Genomic DNA, 24628 nt, shown 5'->3' with positions numbered 1-24628 from the left:
TGAGCTACGTGCTACACCCATATATAGACCAGTATACCCCAATACTCCCCATCTCCCCACCACGCTGATCTACGTGCTACACCCACATATAGACCAGTATACCCCAATACTCCCCATCTCCCCACCACGCTGATCTACATGCTACACCTACATATAGACCAGTGTACCCCAATACTCCCCATCTTCCCACCACGCTGATCTACATGCTACACCCACATATAGACCCATGTACCCCAATACTCCCCATCTCCCCACCACGCTGATCTACATGCTACACCCACATATAGACCAGTGTACCCCAATACTCCCCATCACGCTAATCTACATGCTACACCCACATATAGACCCGTGTACCCCAATACTCCCCATCACGCTAATCTACATGCTACACCCACATATAGACCACACACACACACAATTCCCCCACATCGCCCCCGTGTGCTGGATTACATTCTATATACACACACACAAATCCCCCCACATCTCCCCCATGTGCTGGATTACATTCTATATACACACACAAAATTCCCCCACATCGCCCCCGTGTGCTGGATTACATTATATACACACACACAATTCCCCCACATCGCCCCCGTGTGCTGGATTACATTCTATACACACACACACACACAATTCCCCCACATTGCCCCCGTGTGCTGGATTACATTCTATACACACACACACACAATTCCCCCACATCGCCCCCATGTGCTGGATTACATTCTACACACACACACACAAATCCCCCACAATGCCCCCGTGTGCTGGATTACATTCTATATACACACACACACAATTCCCCCACATTGCCCCCGTGTGCTGGATTACATTCTATATACACACACACAAATCCCCCACATCTCCCCCATGTGCTGGATTACATTCTATATACACACACACACAAGTCCCCCACATCGCCCCCGTGTGCTGGATTACATTCTATATACACACACACACACAATTCCCCCACATCGCCCCCGTGTGCTGGATTACATTCTATACACACACACACACAATTCCCCCACATCGCCCCCGTGTGCTGGATTACATTCTATATACACACACACACATACACACACACAATTCCCCCACATCGCCCCCGTGTGCTGGATTACATTCTATATACACACACACAAATCCCCCACATCGCCCCCGTGTGCTGGATTACATTCTATATACACACACACAAATCCCCCACATCGCCCCCGTGTGCTGGATTACATTCTATATACACACACACACACAATTCCCCCACATCGCCCCCGTGTGCTTGATTACATTCTATACACACACACACAATTCACCCACATCGCCCCCGTGTGCTGGATTACATTCTATATACACAATTGCCCCATGTCTCACCCGTGTCCCCCGCGTGCTGCAAACATCTCATGGAAGGGAAACTGTCGGTGCAGATCTTTCTCTATCACGTCCAACCACTTGGGGTCTCCTGGCTGTCTCTCCATCTCCTGAGAACAGTTACATACGGTATGTTATACCCCAGGCTGTAACACGTGTAACGCCTTATATACATCACAAACAATACAAGGAAGTGGAAAAATAAATAACCTGTCGTGTCATGGATAGGCCCCTTTATAAAGTCGTGTAACGGATAGGCCCCGTTATAAAGTCGTGTAATGGATAGGCCCCGTTATAAAGTCGTGTAACGGATAGGCCCCGTTATAAAGTCGTGTAACGGATAGGCCCCTTTATAAATTTGTGTCATGGATAGGCCCCTTTATAAATTCGTGTCATGGATAGGCCCCTTTATAAAGCCGTGTCATGGATAGGCCCCTTTATAAAGCCGTGTAATATATAGGCCCCGTTATAAAGCCGTGTAATATATAGGCCCCGTTATAAAGCCGTGTAATATATAGGCCCCGTTATAAAGCCGTGTAATGGATAGGCCCCGTTATAAAGCCGTGTAATATATAGGTCCCGTTATAAAGCCGTGTAATATATAGGCCCCGTTATAAAGCCGTGTAATGGATAGGCCCCTTTATAAATTCGTGTCATGGATAGGCCCCTTTATAAAGCCATGTAATATATAGACCCCGTTATAAAGCCGTGTAATATATAGGCCCCCGTTATAAAGCCGTGTAATATATAGGCCCCGTTATAAAGCCGTGTAATATATAGGCCCCTTTATAAAGCCGTGTAATATATAGGCCCCGTTATAAAGCCGTGTAATGGATAGGCCCCGTTATAAAGCCGTGTAATGGATAGGACCCGTTATAGGCCCCGTTATAAAGCCGTGTAATATATAGGCCCCGTTATAAAGCCGTGTAATGGATAGGCCCCTTAAGAGAGAGAAATTATCCGCTGGACGTTTGAACAGAAAGTTCTCTCTTTATTTTTCACTTTCTTATCTATAAATCCACTAAGACTGGTTGGATTGTGATATAGGAACTTCCTAATTAGGGGAGCGCTGGTTCCCTAATCTTTTGTGTTTTGTGACTTAGTGGTCGGTAATCGCCACCTTTTGGGTATACAGCTGCGCCTCGTTGGAGTTGCACAACCAGTACAAATTTGATTTCTTTTGAGTGACATACAGTGGTGTCCTCATACAGCTCGGATTCAACGCGCCATACAGACAAACCGCTTCACCGGACCGCACGGATTCATATGTAACACTTATATCTGCCAGTATGTATAGGCAGCATAACGGAACTCTCACCTCACTGGGAGGTCCGCCCCCAGTAACATTACACCTCACTGGGAGGTCCGCCCCCAGTAACATTACACCTCACTGGGAGGTCCGCCCCCAGTAACATTACACCTCACTGGGAGGTCCGCCCCAGTAACATTACACCTCACTGGGAGGTCCGCCCCCAGTAACATTACACCTCACTGGGAGGTCCGCCCCCAGTAACATTACACCTCACTGGGAGGTCCGCCCCCAGTAACATTACACCTCACTGGGAGGTCCGCCCGCAGTAACATTACACCTCACTGGGAGGTCCGCCCCCAGTAACATTACACCTCACTGGGAGGTCCGCCCGCAGTAACATTACACCTCACTGGGAGGTCCGCCCCCAGTAACATTACAATATAGGGGCCATGTCACAACTTGCTGGCTCAAGAAAGAGATATGGTAAGAACTTACCTTTGTTATCTCTCTGTCTTCGAAGTCCATAGGGTCAACAGGGAGACCTTGGGGTATAGGTGATGCAGAGTCATCCGGGCACCTTACGCAGTAAATTTTTCTCCCAGGATGCACTTGGGTCTACCTCTATACCCCGGGCCAGAGGCACCTGAGTTTCGTAGCAAGCCAAAGGCCGGAGGAGGATAACCGAGAGAGAAGAAAGACTGGAACACTCAAGAATCACATTCTCACACAGAAGGAGATGGAAAACCGGTGACCAGAGCTAAGCGCATCTGAAGCACAGGTGCGTCAGGGTGGGTGCCCTGTGGACCCTATGGACTTCATAGAAAGAGAGATAACAACGGTAAGTTCTTACCATATCTCTCATTTTCTACTTCAGGATCCATAGGCTTCACAGGGTGACCTTGGGGATGTCCCAAAGCAGTACCTTCAAGGGAGGGGATGCTCCTGTGCAGAAAGGAGAATCCGCCGTCCGAAGGAACCATCCTGAGAGGCAAACGTATCAAATGCATAATACCTCAGAAAGGTCTGGACAGAAGACCACGTGGCCACCTTACAAAGCTTAACAGCCGAGGCGCCACGGCGATCTGCCCACGAAGGACCCACAGACCGAGTAGACTGAGCAGTAACAGAGGGCGGCACAGGAAGGCCCTCATGAGTATAAGTCTCAGAGATCGTCATACGAATCCATCGAGCCAAAGTTTGCTTATTGGCTGGCCAACCCTTCTTGTGGAAACCATAGAGGACAAACAATGAGTCTGACTTCCGAAGGGAACTGGTACGGTCCACATAAATCCTGAGGGTACGTGCCACATCCAATGAGGCCTCACCTGCCAAAAGGTCTGGAGAGTAAAGGCCGGTACAATAATTTCCTCATTAATATGGAAACTAGACACCACCTTAGGAAGGAAACCAGGGCGAGTCCGAAGCACTGTCCCGTCCTGGTGAAAAAAAACAGAAATGGGGAACAACAAGAGAGAGCCCCCAAATCTGACACTCGTCTGGCAGAAGCAATAGCCAGAAGAAAAACGGTCTTAGCAGTGAGCCATTTGAAATCCACCGAGTCCAGGGGTTCAAATGGAGGGCCCTAAGAACCACAGCCAAATCCTAAGACGCCACAGGAGGGACAAAGGGAGGCTGAATGCGAAGGACCCCCTGTAGGAAAGTGCGGATATCAGGAAGAGGAGCGATCCTTCGCTGAAACCACGCTGAAAGGGCAAAGACATGCACCTTCAGGGAAGCAAGGCGGAGACCAAGGTCCAAACCTGCCTGCAGGAAAGCCAAAACTCTGGATATCCTAAACACTTGGGGGTCGTAACTTCTAGGACTATTTAAAATAGGGATGTGTAGGCTCGGATTAGTTTGAATTTTCCCGTCAAATTCTGATTTTTTTTTTCCCGCCAAAAATCGGGTCTCAGAAAGAGGTAAAACGTCATCTTTCATGGACAAACAATATTTCATGAACTTTTGTCCAGGAATGAAGATGTTTGTCCATGAAATAATGACGTTTTGCCTGTTTCTGAGACCCGATTTTTTGTAGGAAAAATCAGAATTTGGCGGTAAAATCCGAACTAATCCGACCCTGCACATCCCTATTTTAAAATAGGTATTCCACACCCTGTGGTAAATCCTGGCAGAGGCAGGTTTCCTTGCTCTGAGCATAGTGTTAACCACAGAGCCGGAAAAACCCTTGGACCTTAGGAGAGCAGTCTCAAGAGTCACGCCGTCAAAGACAGACGACCTAGATGAAGGTACAGGCAAGGACCTTGAGACAACGGGTCCAGACGTTGAGGCAACAGCAATGGAGTGTTGATTGACAGACTCAGAAGATCCGAGTACCAGTGACGTCTGTCCACGCTGGAGCCACCAGGAGGACAGTGCCTCCTTCTTGTTAGATCTTCCGAACTACTCGAGGAAGAAGGGAGATTGGAGGGAAGAGGTACGCAAACTGGAAGGTCCACTTGACTGACAGAGCATCTACCAAGAGAGCCTTGGCGTCCCTTGTCGTGGACCCGTAGACTTTCAGTTTGTGATTGTGTCGGGAGGCCATGAAATCCACGTCCGGAAGGCCCCACCTGTCCACTAGGAAACACTTGGTGAAGAGACCATTCCCCGGGATGCACGTCGTGATGGCTGAGGAAGTCCGCTTCCCAATGTAGAACTCCTGGAATGAACACTGCCGAAATGGCTGGTAGATGGCCTTCCGTCCATGTCAGGATGCGTGACACCTCTGACATAGCTGCCAGACTTGAGTCACTCCTTGATGGTTTATGTACTCCACGGTTGTGGCATTGTCTGACTGAACTTACACGGGTCGTCTGTGAAGTATGAGTCGGGCTTGTTGCAGGGCCTTGAAGACTGCTCGAAGGTCCAATATGTTGATTGGCAGAGCAGATTCCTCTGCTGTCCACCGTCCCTGAAACGAGTGTGGACCAGTCACTGCGCTCCAACCCTGGAAACTGGAGTCCGTCGTCAGAAAGACCCAGTCCAGAATCCAGAAGGGGGCGCCCCTTGGTGAGGTGGACCAACTGGAGCCACCAAGTCAGAGATAGACACACCTCCGGAGAGAGCACCATTGCTTGTAACCTTATCCGATGGGGTAATCCATCCCATCTGGAGAGGACTAATTTCTGCAAAGGTCAGGACTGAAACTGGGCATATTCCACCATGTCGAACGTCAACACCATGGATCCCAGTAACTGCATTGCTGAGTGTATGGACACTCGGCGACCGTGGAGTCATCTGCAAAGTGCAGATCTGGTCTGCTGTCAGAAAAATCCTCTGCTGTTGGGAATCCAACAGAGCCCTCAGATGGAGCATCCTTTGAGAAGGAATCAGAGAGGACTTCTTCCAATTGATCAACCACCCATGAATCTGCAGCACAGATATTGTCAGCTGCAGGTGAAGTACTTCTGGAGACCCTGCTAACAGTAACAAGTCGTCCAGGTATGGTAACGGGCGGACCCCCTGCAGCCGCAGATGGGCTGTCATTACCGCCATAATGAATATGCAGGTATGCATCCTAAATATCCAGTGACACCATAAAAACCCCAGGTTCCATAGCCAGTATGATTGAGCGTAGGGTTTCCATCCTGAACTGAGATACCCTGAGGAATTTGTTCAGGGACTTGAGATTGAGGATAGTTCGGTGGGATTCGTTCGGTTTTCGAACCAGGGAAGAGTGGAATAATAACCCGTCCCCCTCTGGGGTAACGGGACCGGTACAATAACTCCAGCCTGAAGCAAGGACTGTACTGCCTTCTGAATAGCCAAAGCCTTGTCTTTGCTGGACAGGAGGCCTGTGCAGAAGAACTGATGGGGAGGACTTCTGCGGAAGGAGTGGGCTTACCCCTGAGAGACCACTTCTCTCACCCAGGTGTCTGTAGTAGCCTGACACCGGTATTGGGCGAAACGAAGGAGTCGGCCTCACACTCTGGGATCTCCCAGGGGGAGGCCCGCCCCGTCAGGCTGAGGGCTTGTCGTCATTCTTAGGAGCCAGACGTCTCGCACTCCAAGCCTGTTTCTTGGGCTTGGTAGATATTTTGGAGGTTGCCTGCCAAGGAAAGGACCGGTCAGACAAAGAAAATATAGCCGCGGTCGCCTTTATGTCCTTGAATATGCATGTTTGGACTTAGGAGCTGGAGGTTCGTCCTCCTCTATAAACAGGGTTGCCAGGACATTTTGTAACAGACCCGGAATATATATTTTTGATTTGGACTCTACCTCACGTGTAGAGGGCTCGGAGTCAGATTCATCCAGGTTCGCCCCATCATCAGATGACATAGCGTCGTCATCATACAGAGTAGATTGAGACGACGGCAATAATCTTTTAGCCGGTCTACTTTGGGGGGCCTCCCCTTGCCGCACCTCAGACACACTTTGTATTGCGGTGGGAATCGTATTAACCCACGGGGGGATAACACCTGCAGGCGTGCAGCCGGCTGAAGCAGGCTCTGAATGGGCAAAGCTGCTGCTGTGTGAACCCCAACGGGGAAAACACAGGAGGGGCAGCTACACGTCCCGCAATGGCCATAAGTGCTTATGCAAAGCACGCCCAAGGGGGCTCCTGCGGAATGGCAGAGACCGTAGAGGGACCTGGAGGAGCATAACACCTCAATCATAATCCCTCAAGGACCATGTCTCCCAACCCCAACTCCGCGGTTACACTTTTTACATAACAGCCGGGCGGTAGCCAAACTAGGCATATCACTTTCACTACCAGACATGGTGAAGAGGATACCAGTATACTGTATGTGACCCATCACTCTCACTACCAGACATGGAGAAGAGGATACCAGTATACTGTATGTGACCCACCACTCTCACTACAAGACATGGTGAGGAGGATACCAGTATACTGTATGTGACCCTTCACTCTCACTACAAGACATGGTGGGGAGAATACCAGTATACTGTATGTGACCCATCATTCTCACTACCAGACATGGAGAAGAGGATACCCGTATACTGTATGTGACCCATCACTCTCACTACCAGACATGGTGAGGAGGATACCCGTATACTGTATGTGACCCATCACTCTCACTACCAGACATGGTGAGGAGGATACCAGTATACTGTATGTGACCCATCACTCTCACTACCAGACATGGTGAGGAGGATACCAGTATACTGTATGTGACCCACCACTCTCACTACCAGACATGGAGAAGAGGATACCAGTATACTGTATGTGACCCATCACTCTCACTACCAGACATGGAGAAGAGGATACCAGTATACTGTATGTGACCCACCACTCTCACTACCAGACATGGAGAAGAGGATAACAGGAGATATGGTAAGAACTTACCTTTGTTATCTCTGTTTCTACGAAGTCCATAGGGTCCACAGGGTTGACCTCGGGGGTTATAGCTGGAACAGGATCCATGGGCACCACACAGTTAAGCTTTTAGCTCCCAGGATGCACTTGGGTCCTCCTCTATACCCCGCCCCCGAGCCACAGGCACCTCAGTTGGTAAGCAGCCTAGGCCGGAGGAGAATATGGAACAGAGAGAAGGAAGACTGGAACACACAAGAAACCATACTCACAGCAATAGGAGACGGAAAACCGGTGACCAGCCACACAGCCCATTTGAAGCCAGGTGCGTCAGGGCGGGCGCCCTGTGGACCCTATGGACTTCGTAGAAACAGAGATAACAAAGGTAAGTTCTTACCATATCTCTTGTTTTCTACTTCAGGGTCCATAGGGGGTCCACAGGGTTGACCTTGGGGATGTCCCAAAGCAGTTCAACTAAGGGCGGGGACGCTCCTGTGCTGAAAGGAGCACCCTGCGCCCAAAGGAAGCATCCTGAGAGGCGAAGGTGTCAAACGCATAGAACCTCAAAAACGTTTGAATAGAAGACCAAGTGGCCGCCTTACACAGCTGAACAGCAGAAGCGCCACTTCTAGCAGCCCAAGAGGGACCCACAGAACGAGTGGAATGAGCCTTAACAGAGGCTGGCACAGGTAAACCCTCTTGTGCATAAGCCTCACAAATAACGGAACGAAGCCAACGGGCTAACGTTTGTTTGTTGGCAGGCCAACCCCTCTTGTGAAAACCAAAGAGGATAAACAAGGAATCAGACTTCCTAACCGAAGCCGTCCGGTCTACATAAATTCTAAGCGCCCGGACCACATCTAAGGAAGTCTCACCAGCTGAAAGATCAGGGGACTGAAAAGCTGGCACAACAAGTTCCTGATTAATATGGAACTTCGAGACCACTTTGGGCAAAAACTCAGGACGAGTGCGGAGCACCGCTCTGTCCTGGTGAAAAATCAGGAAAGGAGGGCGACAGGAAAGCGCCCCCAATTCAGACACCCTCCTGGCCGAAGCAATTGCCAGGAGAAAAACCGTCTTAAATGTCAGCCACTTGAGCTCCACCGCCTCAAGAGGCTCAAACGGAGGACCCTGCAGGACCCGTAGCACCACCGCCAAGTCCCAAGGAGCCACAGGAGGCACAAAGGGAGGCTGGATCCTGAGAACACCCTGGAAAAAGGTGTGAACGTCTGGTAGTATTGCAATCCGCCGTTGAAACCACACGGACAAGGCGGACACATAAACCTTCAGAGATGCAAGGCGTAAGCCGAGATCCAATCCTGACTGAAGAAATTCCAAGATCCTGGAAACTCTGAACACCTGAGGATCATAATGTCTGGACTCACACCACTGAAAGTAAGTGTGCCACACTCTGTGATAAATCCGTGCTGAAGCAGGCTTGCGTGCCCTGAGCATGGTACCAATAACCGAACTGGAGAAGCCCCGAGACCTCAAGACGGCTGTCTCAAGAGCCACGCCGTCAAAGACAGCCGACCCAGATCCGGGTAAAGGCAGGGCCCCTGAGACAACAGGTCCCGACGCTGAGGAAGAAGGTACGGAGCGTCGATGGAGAGGCTCCTGAGATCGGAGTACCAAGGACGTCTGGGCCACGCCGGAGCTACCAGCACGAGCATGCCGCCGTCCTGCTTGAATTTCCGCAGAACCCGAGGAAGCAGGGATAGTGGAGGAAACAGATACGCCAGGTGAAACGTCCATTTCACCGACAGCGCGTCCACCAGACTTGCGCCTGCGTCTCTTGTCCTTGACCCGTAAACGGGCAACTTGTGATTGTGACGGGAGGCCATCAAGTCCAGCTCCGGCAGTCCCCACCTGTCCACGAGTAGCTGAAACACCTCTGGGTGAAGCGACCATTCCCCGGGATGCACGTCGTGACGGCTGAGGAAGTCCGCCTCCCAATTGAGGACTCCGGGGATGAAGACCGCCGAGATCGCCGGAATGTGACCCTCCGCCCAAGTCAGGATAGGAGACACCTCCGACATCGCTGCCTGACTGAGAGTTCCGCCTTGGTGGTTGATATACGCCACCGTGGTGGCGTTGTCGGACTGCACCTGTACCGCCGTTCCGTGAAGAGCGGGGCCGGACGACTGCAGGGCCCTATATACTGCCCGCAGTTCCAGGATGTTGATGGGGAGAAGTGCTTCTTCCGCTGACCAACGACCCTGAAGCGACAAAGAGCCGGTCACTGCCCCCCAACCCCGGAGACTGGCATCCGTCGTGAGCAGGACCCAGTCCAGGATCCAAAATGGGCGTCCCTCGACCAGATGAGCTGTCTGAAGCCACCAAGCCAAAGATTGCCGAACGTCCGGAGACAACACCAGCACCTGAGAGCGGATCCGGTGAGGTAACCCGTTCCATTCTGATAGAATCAGCCCCTGCAGGGGCCGGGAATGGAACTGGGCAAATTCCACCATGTCGAATGTCGACACCATGGACCCCAGAACTCTCATAGCCGAATGGACAGACAGACGGCAACGGCTCAGGCAACTGTGTATCCGCAGATGTAGGGAGGCGACCTTCTCCGGACTCAGGAAGATCCTTTGCTGACGCGAATCCAGCAGGGCTCCCAAATGAACCATCCGCTGTGATGGAATCAGAGAGGACTTTTTCCAATTTATCAACCACCCGTGTGCTTGCAGGCAAGCGATCGTCAGGTGGAGATGTTGAAGCAGTACCTCCGGGGAGCTCGCCAGCAACAGGAGGTCGTCCAGGTACGGCAGCAGCCGTACATTCTGGTTCCGAAGATGTGCGGCCATGACCGCCATAATCTTCGTGAACACCCTCGGTGCCGTGGAGAGACCAAAGGGTAGCGCCCGGAACTGATAGTGGTGTTGAAGGATAGCGAACCTCAGATACCGCTGGTGTGAAGATGCTATCGGAACATGGAGGTAGGCGTCCTGGATGTCCAGGGACACCATGTAATCCCCCGGTTCCATCGCCAGAATGATGGAACGTAACGTTTCCATCCTGAACTTGGGAACTCTGAGGAATTTGTTCAGAGACTTCAAGTTGAGGATAGGGCGATGAGAACCATTGGGTTTCTGCACCAGAAACAGAGACGAATAATACCCCGTCCCTCGTTGTGATAGAGGAACGGGAACAATGACCCCTGCTTTCAGCAAGGACTCTATAACCTCCTGAACCTGTAACGCCTTGGTCTTGTCCTGAGAAGGACTTGTGCAGAAAAACTGGTGGGGTGGTCTGTGCCGAAAAGACAGGGCGTACCCCTGGGAGACCACTTCTCGAACCCAGGCATCCGTGGTGGTATTGTGCCAGCACTGGGCAAATAGAAGAAGTCGGCCTCCCACTCTGAGGTCCCCCAGAGGGAGGCCCGTCCCATCAGGCCGCAGGTTTATCTTCCTGCTTGGAAGAAGGGCGCCGAGCACTCCAGGCTTGCTTCTTGGGTTTAGAGGCAGTCTTACTCGCAGACTGTCTCGGGAAGGACTGACCTTTCGCCTTACCCTGAATCCGAAAGGAACGAAAAGCCGAACTCCGAACCTTAGCAGGCAGTGCCGCCGAAGGGAGGAAGGCCGACTTGGATTTAGCCAGGGTGTCCACTATTTTGTCCAAGTCCGGACCAAATAGTAATTCCCCATTGAAAGGTAAGGCCTCCAGACCCTTCTTTGAATCAGAGTCCGCTCTCCAGGACCGCAACCACAAGGATCGGCGGCCAGACACCGCTGCAGCCGATACCCGCGAGGTCAGCAGACTAGCATCTAAAGAAGCTTCACCAATGTAAGAAGCAGCGTCCCTCATTTGTCCCAACAACGCCCGCTGGACATCCGGAGCGTCGTCTGGGAAGGTATCTTCCAATGCATTGGCCCACCCCTCAATGGCCTTGGCCACCCAGGAGATGGCCATGGACGGTCGGGCCACCGCCCCGGAGAGGGAGTAAATAGACTTTAAGCAAGTCTCAACTTTCCTGTCCGTGGGATCCTTCAGCGAGGATATCGACGGTAATGGTAAGGTGGCGCCCCGAGTTAAACGGGTGACATGGGAATCCACCGCCGGTGGAGTTTCCCATTTTTTACAATGTGCCTCAGGGAAGGGGTAATTAGAAGCCAACCGCTTCTGAGGAAGGAATCTCTTACTGGGCGCCTGCCAAGCTACCGCCATATGATCCGTTAACTGATCCGACAGGGGAAACACCGCAGAAGCCACCTTAGTTTTTTTGAAACTAGGAAACTTCGACTTAGGAACCGGTGCCTCATCCTCTATAAGAAGAATAGCTCGCACCGCCCTAACTAGTGCTCGCACAGTAATGGACGACTTGGTATCCATTTCCTGGACCGAGGCGTCCGAGTCAGTGTCATCAGGGACCTCCCCATCATCTGAGGAACCCTCTGAGTCCGATACCTGAGCAGCCCGTGTCATGAGTGGGCATTTTGAAATCCTAGAAGGCATGTCAGTCTGCAACATTGACTGAAAAGCCGAGGAAGCGGCCGCCAAATTTTGCACGGAGTTGGAGAGCACATCCACCCATGGTGGAGGAGTCGCCATAGGGGCCTGAAAAGGTACCACAGGCTGCTGCGGCACAGGGGAAGCCTGTATATACATAGGCAACCCCGCATAGGGACCTACTGATTGAGACCCAGGAGGACTCCGCAATAACTGCGGGACACCCGGGGAATGGGGGATGGTCGGCTGGGGCACCGCCCTAGTAGGGAGAGCAGTCGGGACCGACAGACGGTCCACAATAGACACCAGCACTTGAGAAAACATCGCCCACGGTGGTTCCTGCGCCAGAGAAGGTCTGGATGGGCCAGGAGCCACCTGGCATCGACTACACAGGCCATCCTGTGACAAATCCTCCCTATCTACTCCTGCAGAACAGCGTCCGCAGGAGGCCAACACCGGAGCCACTGAGCGCTCAACCTCCTCGTCTGACATGACAGAATATATTATATATCTGGCACCAGGGTAGAAGTAAAACGCACTCACCGGTGTGCTGAACAACAGCCCACAATATGGCACTGAGTAACACACAACTGTATGTGACGGACCTCACAAATACGTGATCTATATAAGTGAGGTCAGTAAAAAAAAAAAGCCCCTCCCACACACACCTGTAGGGCTTGTAGAAGTAAAGGGATAGGTATAAGCTGACAGCAAGTAGAAAATAAGCACAGACGGCAGCACTAGCAATAGTCACATACCATGCAGGAAGATATACTCACTGCACCTTTACACTACAATCAACCTGCCCAGATTCAGTGTCTGGGAGGGCTATAGTGCTGTGTACGCTGTCCTTAATCAGGGGAGAGGTACACAGGGGGACCGGTCCGCATGCTCCCTGAGAGATCTGCGCTGCCACTGTGAGAAAATGGCTGCTGGAGACCTCAGAGGAGGAGTGGCCGAGTAGTCTGCAGCTCAGAAACGCCAGACTGCGTGCTGAAAGGCGCACTGAGCTGAGGGGAGGAGCCGCTGACAGGGAAGGCTTCCTCCCCTGGCTGCCCATAACCCCAGGGATGCTGGCTTCCCGCTTGCCCCTTTATCCCTGGTGGTCTAGTGGTCCCACGGGTTATGGGAGGGGCCCGCCGCCACTGCCAGCAGCCTCCGGTCTGTCCCCAGGACCGGAGGCTAAAGGACTGCATTTAAGGCATTCCGCGCGCCGCCGCTAGCCAGCGACGCGCGGCTTACCTGAATCCCCGGCGACTCCGGCAGCAGTCCTGGGAGGTAGACAGAGTCCGGCTAGTACGGACTCTGCCCTCCCGCCGCGATCCCCAGATCAGTACTGGCGTCGCGGCGCCAGTCGGGGATCAGAGCGGCAGCGTGGGCGTCTGTACAGACAGCCCTTCGCTGCCGTCTGTAGTAAAAAGATTAAAATAAATAAAATCTAACTTAAAATAAAAAGCTTCTGGGGGCTGCTCCTGCAGCCCCCCTGAGCGGTGACCGACTCCGGCCGGGCACCAGCTTACACTGAGGTGCCTGTGGCTCGGGGGCGGGGTATAGGAGGACCCAAGTGCATCCTGGGAGCTAAAAGCTTAACTGTGTGGTGCCCATGGATCCTGTTCCAGCTATAACCCCCAAGGTCAACCCTGTGGACCCCCTATGGACCCTGAAGTAGAAACCAGTATACTGTATGTGACCCATCACTCTCACTACCAGACATGGTGAGGAGGATACCAGTATACTGTATGTGACCCATCACTCTCACTACCAGACATGGAGAGGAGGATACCAGTATACTGTATGTGACCCATCACTCTCACTACCAGACATGGTGAGGAGGATACCAGTATACTGTATGTGACCCATCACTCTCACTACCAGACATGGAGAAGAGGATACCAGTATACTGTATGTGACCCATCACTCTCACTACCAGACATGGAGAAGAGGATACCAGTATACTGTATGTGACCCATCACCCTCACTACCAGACATAGAAAAGAGGATACCAGTATACTGTATGTGACCCACCACTCTCACTACCAGACATGGAGAAGAGGATACCAGTATACTGTATGTGACCCACCACTCTCACTACCAGACATGGAGAAGAGGATACCAGTATACTGTATGTGACCCATCACTCTCACTACCAGACATGGTGAAGAGGATACCAGTCAGACATGGTGAAGAGGATACCAGTATACTGTATGTGACCCACCACTCTCACTACCAGACATGGAGAAGAGGATACCAGTATACTGTATGTGACCCATCACTCTCACTACCAGACATGGTGAAGAGGATACCAGTCAGACATGGTGAAGAGGATACCAGTATACTGTATGTGACCCACCACTCTCACTACCAGACATGGAGAAGAGGATACCAGTATACTGTATGTGACCCATCACTCTCACTACCAGACATGGTGAAGAGGATACCAGTATACTGTATGTGACCCATCACTCTCACTACCAGACATGGAGAAGAGGATACCAGTATACTGTATGTGACCCATCACTCTCACTACCAGACATGGAGAGGATACCAGTATACTGTATGTGACCCATCACTCTCACTACCAGACATGGAGAAGAGGATACCAGTATACTGTATGTGACCCACCACTCTCACTACCAGACATGGTGAGGAGTATACCAGTATACTGTATGTGACCCAACACTCTCACTACCAGTCATGGTGAAGAGGATACCAGTATACTGTATGTGACCCATCACTCTCACTACCGGATATGGAGAAGAGGATACCAGTATACTGTATGTGACCCATCACTCTCACTACCAGACATGGTGAGGAGGATACCAGTATACTGTATGTGACCCATCACTCTCACTACCGGACATGGAGAAGAGGATACCAGTATACTGTATGTGACCCATCACTCTCACTACCAGACATGGAGAAGAGGATACCAGTATACTGTATATGACCCACCACTCTCACTACCAGACATGGAGAAGAGGATACCAGTATACTGTATATGACCCACCACTCTCACTACCAGACATGGTGAGGAGGATACCAGTATACTGTATGTGACCCATCACTCTCACTACCAGACATGGTGAAGAGGATACCAGTATACTGTATGTGACCCATCACTCTCACTACCAGACATGGTGAGGAGGATACCAGTATACTGTATGTGACCCATCACTCTCACTACCAGACATGGAGAAGAGGATACCAGTATACTGTATGTGACCCATCACTCTCACTACCAGACATGGAGAAGAGGATACCAGTATACTGTATGTGACCCATCACTCTCACTACCAGACATGGAGAGGAGGATACCAGTATACTGTATGTGACCCATCACTCTCACTACCAGACATGGAGAGGAGGATACCAGTATACTGTATGTGACCCGTCACTCTCACTACCAGACATGGAGAGGATACCAGTATACTGTATGTGACCCACCACTCTCACTACCAGACATGGTGAGGATACCAGTATACTGTATATGACCCATCACCCTCACTACCAGACATGGTGAGGATACCAGTATACTGTATGTGACCCATCACTCTCACTACCAGACATGGAGAAGAGGATACCAGTATACTGTATATGACCCATCACCCTCACTACCAGACATGGTGAGGATACCAGTATACTGTATGTGACCCATCACTCTCACTACCAGACATGGTGAGGAGGACACAGTATACTGTATGTGACCCATCACTCTCACTACCAGACATGGTGAGGAGGACACAGTATACTGTATGTGACCCATCACTCTCACTACCAGACATGGAGAGGATACCAGTATACTGTATGTGACCCACCACTCTCACTACCAGACATGGTGAGGATACCAGTATACTGTATGTGACCCATCACTCTCACTACCAGACATGGTGAGGAGGACACAGTATACTGTATGTGACCCATCACTCTCACTACCAGACATGGAGAGGAGGATACCAGTATACTGTATGTGACCCGTCACTCTCACTACCAGACATGGAGAGGATACCAGTATACTGTATGTGACCCATCACTCTCACTACCAGACATGGAGAAGAGGATACCAGTATACTGTATGTGACCCATCACTCTCACTACCAGACATGGAGAGGAGGATACCAGTATACTGTATGTGACCCATCACTCTCACTACCAGACATGGAGAGGAGGATACCAGTATACTGTATGTGACCCATCACTCTCACTACCGGACATGGAGAAGAGGATACCAGTATACTGTATGTGACCCATCACTCTCACTACCAGACATGGAGAGGAGGATACCAGTATACTGTATGTGACCCATCACTCTCACTACCAGACATGGAGAGGAGGATACCAGTATACTGTATGTGACCCGTCACTCTCACTACCAGACATGGAGAGGATACCAGTATACTGTATGTGACCCACCACTCTCACTACCAGACATGGTGAGGATACCAGTATACTGTATATGACCCATCACCCTCACTACCAGACATGGTGAGGATACCAGTATACTGTATGTGACCCATCACTCTCACTACCAGACATGGAGAAGAGGATACCAGTATACTGTATATGACCCATCACCCTCACTACCAGACATGGTGAGGATACCAGTATACTGTATGTGACCCATCACTCTCACTACCAGACATGGTGAGGAGGACACAGTATACTGTATGTGACCCATCACTCTCACTACCAGACATGGTGAGGAGGACACAGTATACTGTATGTGACCCATCACTCTCACTACCAGACATGGTGAGGAGGACACAGTATACTGTATGTGACCCATCACTCTCACTACCAGACATGGTGAGGAGGACACAGTATACTGTATGTGACCCATCACTCTCACTACCAGACATGGAGAGGATACCAGTATACTGTATGTGACCCACCACTCTCACTACCAGACATGGAGAGGATACCAGTATACTGTATGTGACCCACCACTCTCACTACCAGACATGGTGAGGATACCAGTATACTGTATGTGACCCATCACTCTCACTACCAGACATGGTGAGGAGGACACAGTATACTGTATGTGACCCATCACTCTCACTACCAGACATGGAGAGGAGGATACCAGTATACTGTATGTGACCCGTCACTCTCACTACCAGACATGGAGAGGATACCAGTATACTGTATGTGACCCACCACTCTCACTACCAGACATGGTGAGGATACCAGTATACTGTATATGACCCATCACCCTCACTACCAGACATGGTGAGGATACCAGTATACTGTATGTGACCCATCACTCTCACTACCAGACATGGAGAAGAGGATACCAGTATACTGTATATGACCCATCACCCTCACTACCAGACATGGTGAGGATACCAGTATACTGTATGTGACCCATCACTCTCACTACCAGACATGGTGAGGAGGACACAGTATACTGTATGTGACCCATCACTCTCACTACCAGACATGGTGAGGAGGACACAGTATACTGTATGTGACCCATCACTCTCACTACCAGACATGGTGAGGATACCAGTATACTGTATGTGACCCATCACTCTCACTACCAGACATGGTGAGGAGGATACCGGTATACTGTATGTGACCCATCACTCTCACTGCCAGACATGGGGGAGAGGATACCAGTATACTGTATGTGACCCATCACTCTCACTACCAGACATGGTGAGGAGGACACAGTATACTGTATGTGACCCATCACTCTCACTACCAGACATGGTGAGGAGGACACAGTATACTGTATGTGACCCATCACTCTCACTACCAGACATGGTGAGGATACCAGTATACTGTATGTGACCCATCACTCTCACTACCAGACATGGTGAGGAGGATACCAGTATACTGTATGTGACCCATCACCCTCACTACCAGACATGGTGAGGATACCAGTATACTGTATGTGACCCATCACTCTCACTACCAGACATGGTGAGGATACCAGTATACTGTATGTGACCCATCACCCTCACTACCAGACATGGTGAGGAGGATACCAGTATACTGTATGTGACCCATCACTCTCACTACCAGACATGGTGAGGAGGATACCAGTATACTGTATGTGACCCATCACTCTCACTACCAGACATGGTGAGGAGGATACCAGTATACTGTATGTGACCCTGACAACACCTGTATTAGGGCCCAGGGAGGAAAAAACAGTCACAGGGAAAGTAAAATGGCTGAAAGATTAGAAAGTGAAACTCAGACAGCGCTAGTATACAGTCACATACAATGCAGAATAATAATAACACATGTGCTTAATGACCCTATCTAACAACTACACAGACTTAGGCCCTGAATCAGTGCCAGTATTTTTTTTTTTTGAAGGGCCTCCTGGCCGCTCGTATAGCTGTGACGACCCACAGCTATAGCGAGCGGCCAGGAAGATGGTCGCGATGGTCAAGACCATCGCGACCATCGGGCTTGCGACGAGACCCTTGTGGTAGGGTCTCGTTGTCACAAGCCCGAGAGATTTCGGCTCTAACAGAGCCGAATTCTCTCCTACTGACATCACTCGTGATGTCAGTGGGGCCGGCCCCAAACGGAGGCGATCACATGGGAACGCCTCCGTTTGGGCAGCCACTCCCACGGCACGCCCACCAAAGGGGGCGTGCTGTCACTCAACATCGGCAGCTCGCCCCATTTGGTACGAGACCCGTAGCGACGGTTTGACCGTCGCTATCCGGGTCACGCGCATGCGCACAACGGAGCCGGCTCCGTTGTGCGCATGCGCTCTGGTCCACCATCGACCCGGTTGCGAGCGCTCAGCGCTTGCGACCGGGTCTGAATCAGGCCCACAGGCCCTGATTCAGGAGCTCGCTATTTGCGAGCGCTCGCTCTGAATCAGGGCGGGACGTTTTTTTTTTTTTCCCGGCCTCCAGGCTGCTCGCTGTGCGTAACCACCCACAACTTTAGTGGGTGGCCTGGCGATGGTCACGATTATCGCGACCATCGGGATTGCGACGAGACCCTTGTGGTAGGGTCTCATCCACCGCAAGCCCCAGTGAGCTTCCGGCTCTAATAGAGCAGGAAGTTAACTACTGACATCACGCTTTGTGCAGTCACTCCCCCCCCCGACCTGCCTACAAAACGGGGCGAGCTGTCGATCAACATCGAGAGCCGTCCCGTTTTGCTGCAAGCCCCGAGCAAGTGAACTTCTCACTCGCACTGGGGCTCGCGCGTGCACACTGCCAGCCATCGACCTGCTTGCGAGCGCTATGCACTCGCGAGCGGGTCTGAATCAGGCCCTGAGCATCTGGTAGGATATAGTGCTACATACACTGACCACTTCCAGTAGGAGAGGTATGTAGGGGGACCCGGGCTCCGCACCGCCTGTATGATCTGCGACTCAGCCAGGAGAAAATGGTCGCCGGAGACCGCTGAGGGGGCGGATACGGAGGAGAGCTGCCACTGCCCAGCCAGACCGCGGTGGAAAGGCGCGCTGTGCAGCAGGGAGGAGCCGGCTGTTAAACAGGGAAGGCAGCCTCCCCTGGCCAGCGTTTAACCACTGGGACGCTGGAGTGTATCCACAACACTGCAGCCCACCGTCCCTGGCGGCCTAGTGGAAGCACGGGACTCAGTGCCTGGTTCCACTTGCTGCCATCCCCAGGGAGTCCCCAGCCCTGAGGGAAAAGGGCCGCGTCTCGGCGTGTCACCAGCGCGGTGACACACCGCTTACCTCCGGCAGCAATCCAGGGATCCTCCCTGCTAGCCAAGACCCCGGGGTGACGGAGCGGCAGCACGGACTTCCCCTGGAAATCCTCTTTTAAAATAAAAAATAAATAAAAAATCTTCAGGGGCTGTTTTACAGCCCCCCGCGTGTTAGTGACCCGACTCCGGCCGGGCACCCAACGAAACTGAGGTGCCTCTGGCCCGGCTTCCTGGGAGAAAAATTTACGGCGTAAGGTTCCCGGATGACTCTGCATCACCTATACCCCAAGGTCTCCCTGTGGAGCCCTATGGACCCTGAAGTAGAAATCATATTAATGTCTACCCATTAAAGTTCTTTCGTGGTATATACTTGCACTGTCCTTCCGTAGTCCCACCCCCCAACAAAGCCAGCTTTCTTCTCACCTCAAATTTGCCCATGTTGTTCCTCAGAAGTTCGTCACTGTTGCAGAGATACTGCCAGGCTCTGGCTCGCAGAGAGGATGGAATCCCCTTCCTGCACCGAAGCTTAACCTGCAGGGTGAGAAGATGGAGACACCGTGATGAGAAAGGAGGCATCACAGGGTGCTGGGGGAGGCACCTGAGGGTGGTACAGGGTGTGGGGAAAAAGGCACAGGGCCTGATTCAGAGCCGGACGCTCTGACCACAGCGCTCGCTCTGAATAAGGGCCCTCCTACCTAATATTGGAGCAGCCTCCTGGCCGCTCGCATAGCTGTGGGTGACCACCCACAGCTTATGCGAGCGGCCAAAAAACAAGAGATATGGTAAGAACTTACCTTTGTTATCTCTGTTTCTACGAAGTCCATAGGGTCCACAGGGTTGACCTTGGGGGTATAGCTGGATCTGGATCCATGGGCACCACGCAGTTAAAGCTTTAGCTGCTCCCAGGATGCACTTGGGTCCGTCCTCCTCTATACCCCGCCCCCGGCCACAGCACCTCAGTTGGTAAGCAGCCAAGGCCGGAGGAGGAGACTAAACAGAGAGAAGGAAGACTGGAACACACAAGTAACCATACTCACAGAAATGGGAGATGGAAAACCGGTGACCAGCCACACAGCCATTTGAAGCCAGGTGCGTCAGGGCGGGCGCCCTGTGGACCCTATGGACTTCGTAGAAACAGAGATAACAAAGGTAAGTTCTTACCATATCTCTTGTTTTCTACTTCAGGGTCCATAGGGGGTCCACAGGGTTGACCTTGGGGATGTCCCAAAGCAGTTCAACTAAGGGCGGGGACGCTCCTGTGCTGAAAGGAGCACCTGGCGCCCAAAGGAAGCATCCTGAGAGGCGAAGGTGTCAAACGCATAGAACCTCAAAAACGTTTGAATTGAAGACCAAGTGGCCGCCTTACACAGCTGAACAGCAGAAGCGCCACGTCTAGCAGCCCAAGAAGGACCCACAGAACGAGTGGAATGAGCCTTAACAGAGGCTGGCACAGGTAAACCCTCTTGTGCATAAGCCTCACAAATAACGGAACGAAGCCAACGGGCTAACGTTTGTTTGTTGGCAGGCCAACCCCTCTTGTGAAAACCAAAGAGGATAAACAAGGAATCAGACTTCCTAACCGAAGCCGTCCGGTCTACATAAATTCTAAGCGCCCGGACCACATCTAAGGAAGTCTCACCAGCTGAAAGATCAGGGGACTGAAAAGCTGGCACAACAAGTTCCTGATTAATATGGAACTTCGAGACCACTTTGGGCAAAAACTCAGGACGAGTGCGGAGCACCGCTCTGTCCTGGTGAAAAATCAGGAAAGGAGGGCGACAGGAAAGCGCCCCCAATTCAGACACCCTCCTGGCCGAAGCAATTGCCAGGAGAAAAACCGTCTTAAATGTCAGCCACTTGAGCTCCACCGCCTCAAGAGGCTCAAACGGAGGACCCTGCAGGACCCGTAGCACAACCGCCAAGTCCCAAGGAGCCACAGGAGGCTGGATCCTGAGAACACCTTGGAAAAAGGTGTGAACGTCTGGTAGTATTGCAATCCGCCGTTGAAACCACACGGACAAGGCGGACACATGAAACTTCAGAGATGCAAGGCGTAAGCCGAGATCCAATCCTGACTGAAGAAATTCCAAGATCCTAGAAACTCTGAACACCTGAGGATCATAATGTCTGGACTCACACCACTGAAAGTAAGTGTGCCACACTCTGTGATAAATCCGTGCTGAAGCAGGCTTGCGTGCCCTGAGCATGGTACCAATAACCGAACTGGAGAAGCCCCGAGACCTCAAGACGGCTGTCTCAAGAGCCACGCCGTCAAAGACAGCCGACCCAGATCCGGGTAAAGGCAGGGCCCCTGAGACAACAGGTCCCGACGCTAAGAGGGTACGGAGCGTCGATGGAGAGGCTCCTGAGATCGGAGTACCAAGGACGTCTGGGCCACGCCGGAGCTACCAGCACGAGCATGCCGCCGTCCTGCTTGAATTTCCGCAGAACCCGAGGAAGCAGGGATATCGGAGGAAACAGATACGCCAGGTGAAACGTCCATTTCACCGACAGCGCGTCCACCAGACTTGCACCTGCGTCTCTTGTCCTTGACCCGTAAACGGGCAACTTGTGATTGTGACGGGAGGCCATCAAGTCCAGCTCCGGCAGTCCCCACCTGTCCACGAGTAGCTGAAACACCTCTGGGTGAAGCGACCATTCCCCGGGATGCACGTCGTGACGGCTGAGGAAGTCCGCCTCCCAATTGAGGACTCCGGGGATGAAGACCGCCGAGATCGCTGGAATGTGACCCTCCGCCCAAGTCAGGATACGAGACACCTCCGACATCGCTGCCTGACTGCGAGTTCCGCCTTGGTGGTTGATATACGCCACCGTGGTGGCGTTGTCGGACTGCACCTGTACCGCCCTTCCATGAAGAGCGGGGCCGGACGACTGCAGGGCCCTGAATACTGCCCGCAGTTCCAGGATGTTGATGGGGAGAAGTGCTTCTTCCGCTGACCAACGACCCTGAAGCGACAAAGAGCCGGTCACTGCCCCCCAACCCCGGAGACTGGCATCCGTCGTGAGCAGAACCCAGTCCGGGATCCAAAATGGGCGCCCCTCGACCAGATGAGCTGTCTGAAGCCACCAAGCCAAAGATAGCCGAACGTCCGGAGACAACACCAGCACCTGAGAGCGGATCCGGTGAGGTAACCCGTTCCATTCTGATAGAATCAGCCCCTGCAGGGGCCGGGAATGGAACTGGGCATATTCCACCATGTCGAATGTCGACACCATGGACCCCAGAACTCTCATAGCCGAATGGACCGACAGGCGGCAACGGCTCAGGCAACTGCGTATCCGCAGCTGTAGGGAGGCGACCTTCTCCGGAGTCAGGAAGATCCTTTGCTGACGCGAATCCAGCAGGGCTCCCAAATGAACCATCCGCTGTGATGGAATCAGGGAGGACTTTTTCCAATTTATCAACCACCCGTGTGCTTGCAGGCAAGCGATCGTCAGGTGGAGATGTTGAAGCAGTACCTCCGGGGAGCTCGCCAGCAATAGGAGGTCGTCCAGGTACGGCAGCAGCCGTACATTCTGGTTCCGAAGATGTGCGGCCATGACCGCCATAATCTTCGTGAACACCCTCGGTGCCGTGGAGAGACCAAAGGGTAGCGCCCGGAACTGATAGTGGTGTTGAAGGATAGCGAACCTCAGATACCGCTGGTGTGAAGATGCTATCGGAACATGGAGGTAGGCGTCCTGGATGTCCAGGGACACCATGTAATCCCCCGGTTCCATCGCCAGAATGATGGAACGTAACGTTTCCATCCTGAACTTGGGAACTCTGAGGAATTTGTTCAGAGACTTCAAGTTGAGGATAGGGCGATGAGAACCATTGGGTTTCTGCACCAGAAACAGAGACGAATAATACCCCGTCCCTCGTTGTGAAAGAGGAACGGGAACAATGACCCCTGCTTTCAGCAAGGACTCTATAGCCTCCTGAACCTGTAACGCCTTGGTCTTGTCCTGAGAAGGACTTGTGCAGAAAAACTGGTGGGGTGGTCTGTGCCGAAAAGACAGGGCGTACCCCTGGGAGACCACTTCTCGAACCCAGGCATCCGTGGTGGTATTGTGCCAGCACTGGGCAAATAGAAGAAGTCGGCCTCCCACTCTGAGGTCCCCCAGAGGGAGGCCCGTCCCGTCAGGCCGCAGGTTTATCTTCCTGCTTGGAAGAAGGGCGCCGAGCACTCCAGGCTTGCTTCTTGGGTTTAGAGGCCGTCTTACTCGCAGACTGTCTCGGGAAGGACTGACCTTTCGCCTTACCCTGAACCCGAAAGGAACGAAAAGCCGAACTCCGAACCTTAGCAGGCAGTGCCGCCGAAGGGAGGAAGGCCGACTTGGATTTAGCCAGGGTGTCCACTATTTTGTCCAAGTCCGGACCAAATAGTAATTCCCCATTGAAAGGTAAGGCCTCCAGACCTTTCTTTGAATCAGAGTCCGCTCTCCAGGACCGCAACCATAAGGATCGGCGGGCAGACACCGCTGCAGCCGATACCCGCGAGGTCAGCAGACTAGCATCTAAAGAAGCTTCTCCAATGTAAGAAGCAGCGTCCCTCATTTGTCCCAACAACGCCCGCTGGACATCCGGAGCGTCGTCCGGGAAGGTATCTTCCAATGCATTGGCCCACCCCTCAATG

General features: G+C 52.2%; 1 protein-coding gene across 1 annotated transcript in view; it reads right to left on the bottom strand.

The window, feature by feature from the left end:
• The window catches only part of TBC1D10B (TBC1 domain family member 10B), a 72919-nt gene that overhangs the window by 26613 nt on the left and 21678 nt on the right, over positions 1-24628 (bottom strand). Inside the window, exons 3-4 of the mRNA XM_088460696.1 lie at positions 20412-20519; positions 1363-1469 (exon numbers count right to left, since the gene is read on the bottom strand). Of these exons, the coding sequence (XP_088316822.1) occupies positions 1363-1469; positions 20412-20519 (215 nt within the window). The remainder of the gene's footprint in view (positions 1-1362; positions 1470-20411; positions 20520-24628) is intronic.

This window comes from Taudactylus pleione, unplaced genomic scaffold (genome assembly GCF_031769625.1).
Source record: "Taudactylus pleione unplaced genomic scaffold, aTauple2 ptg000971l, whole genome shotgun sequence".
NCBI classification, from domain to species: domain Eukaryota; kingdom Metazoa; phylum Chordata; class Amphibia; order Anura; family Myobatrachidae; genus Taudactylus; species Taudactylus pleione.
Note: the sequence above shows the minus strand (reverse complement) of the source record. Positions and strands in the feature narration are given on the sequence as shown.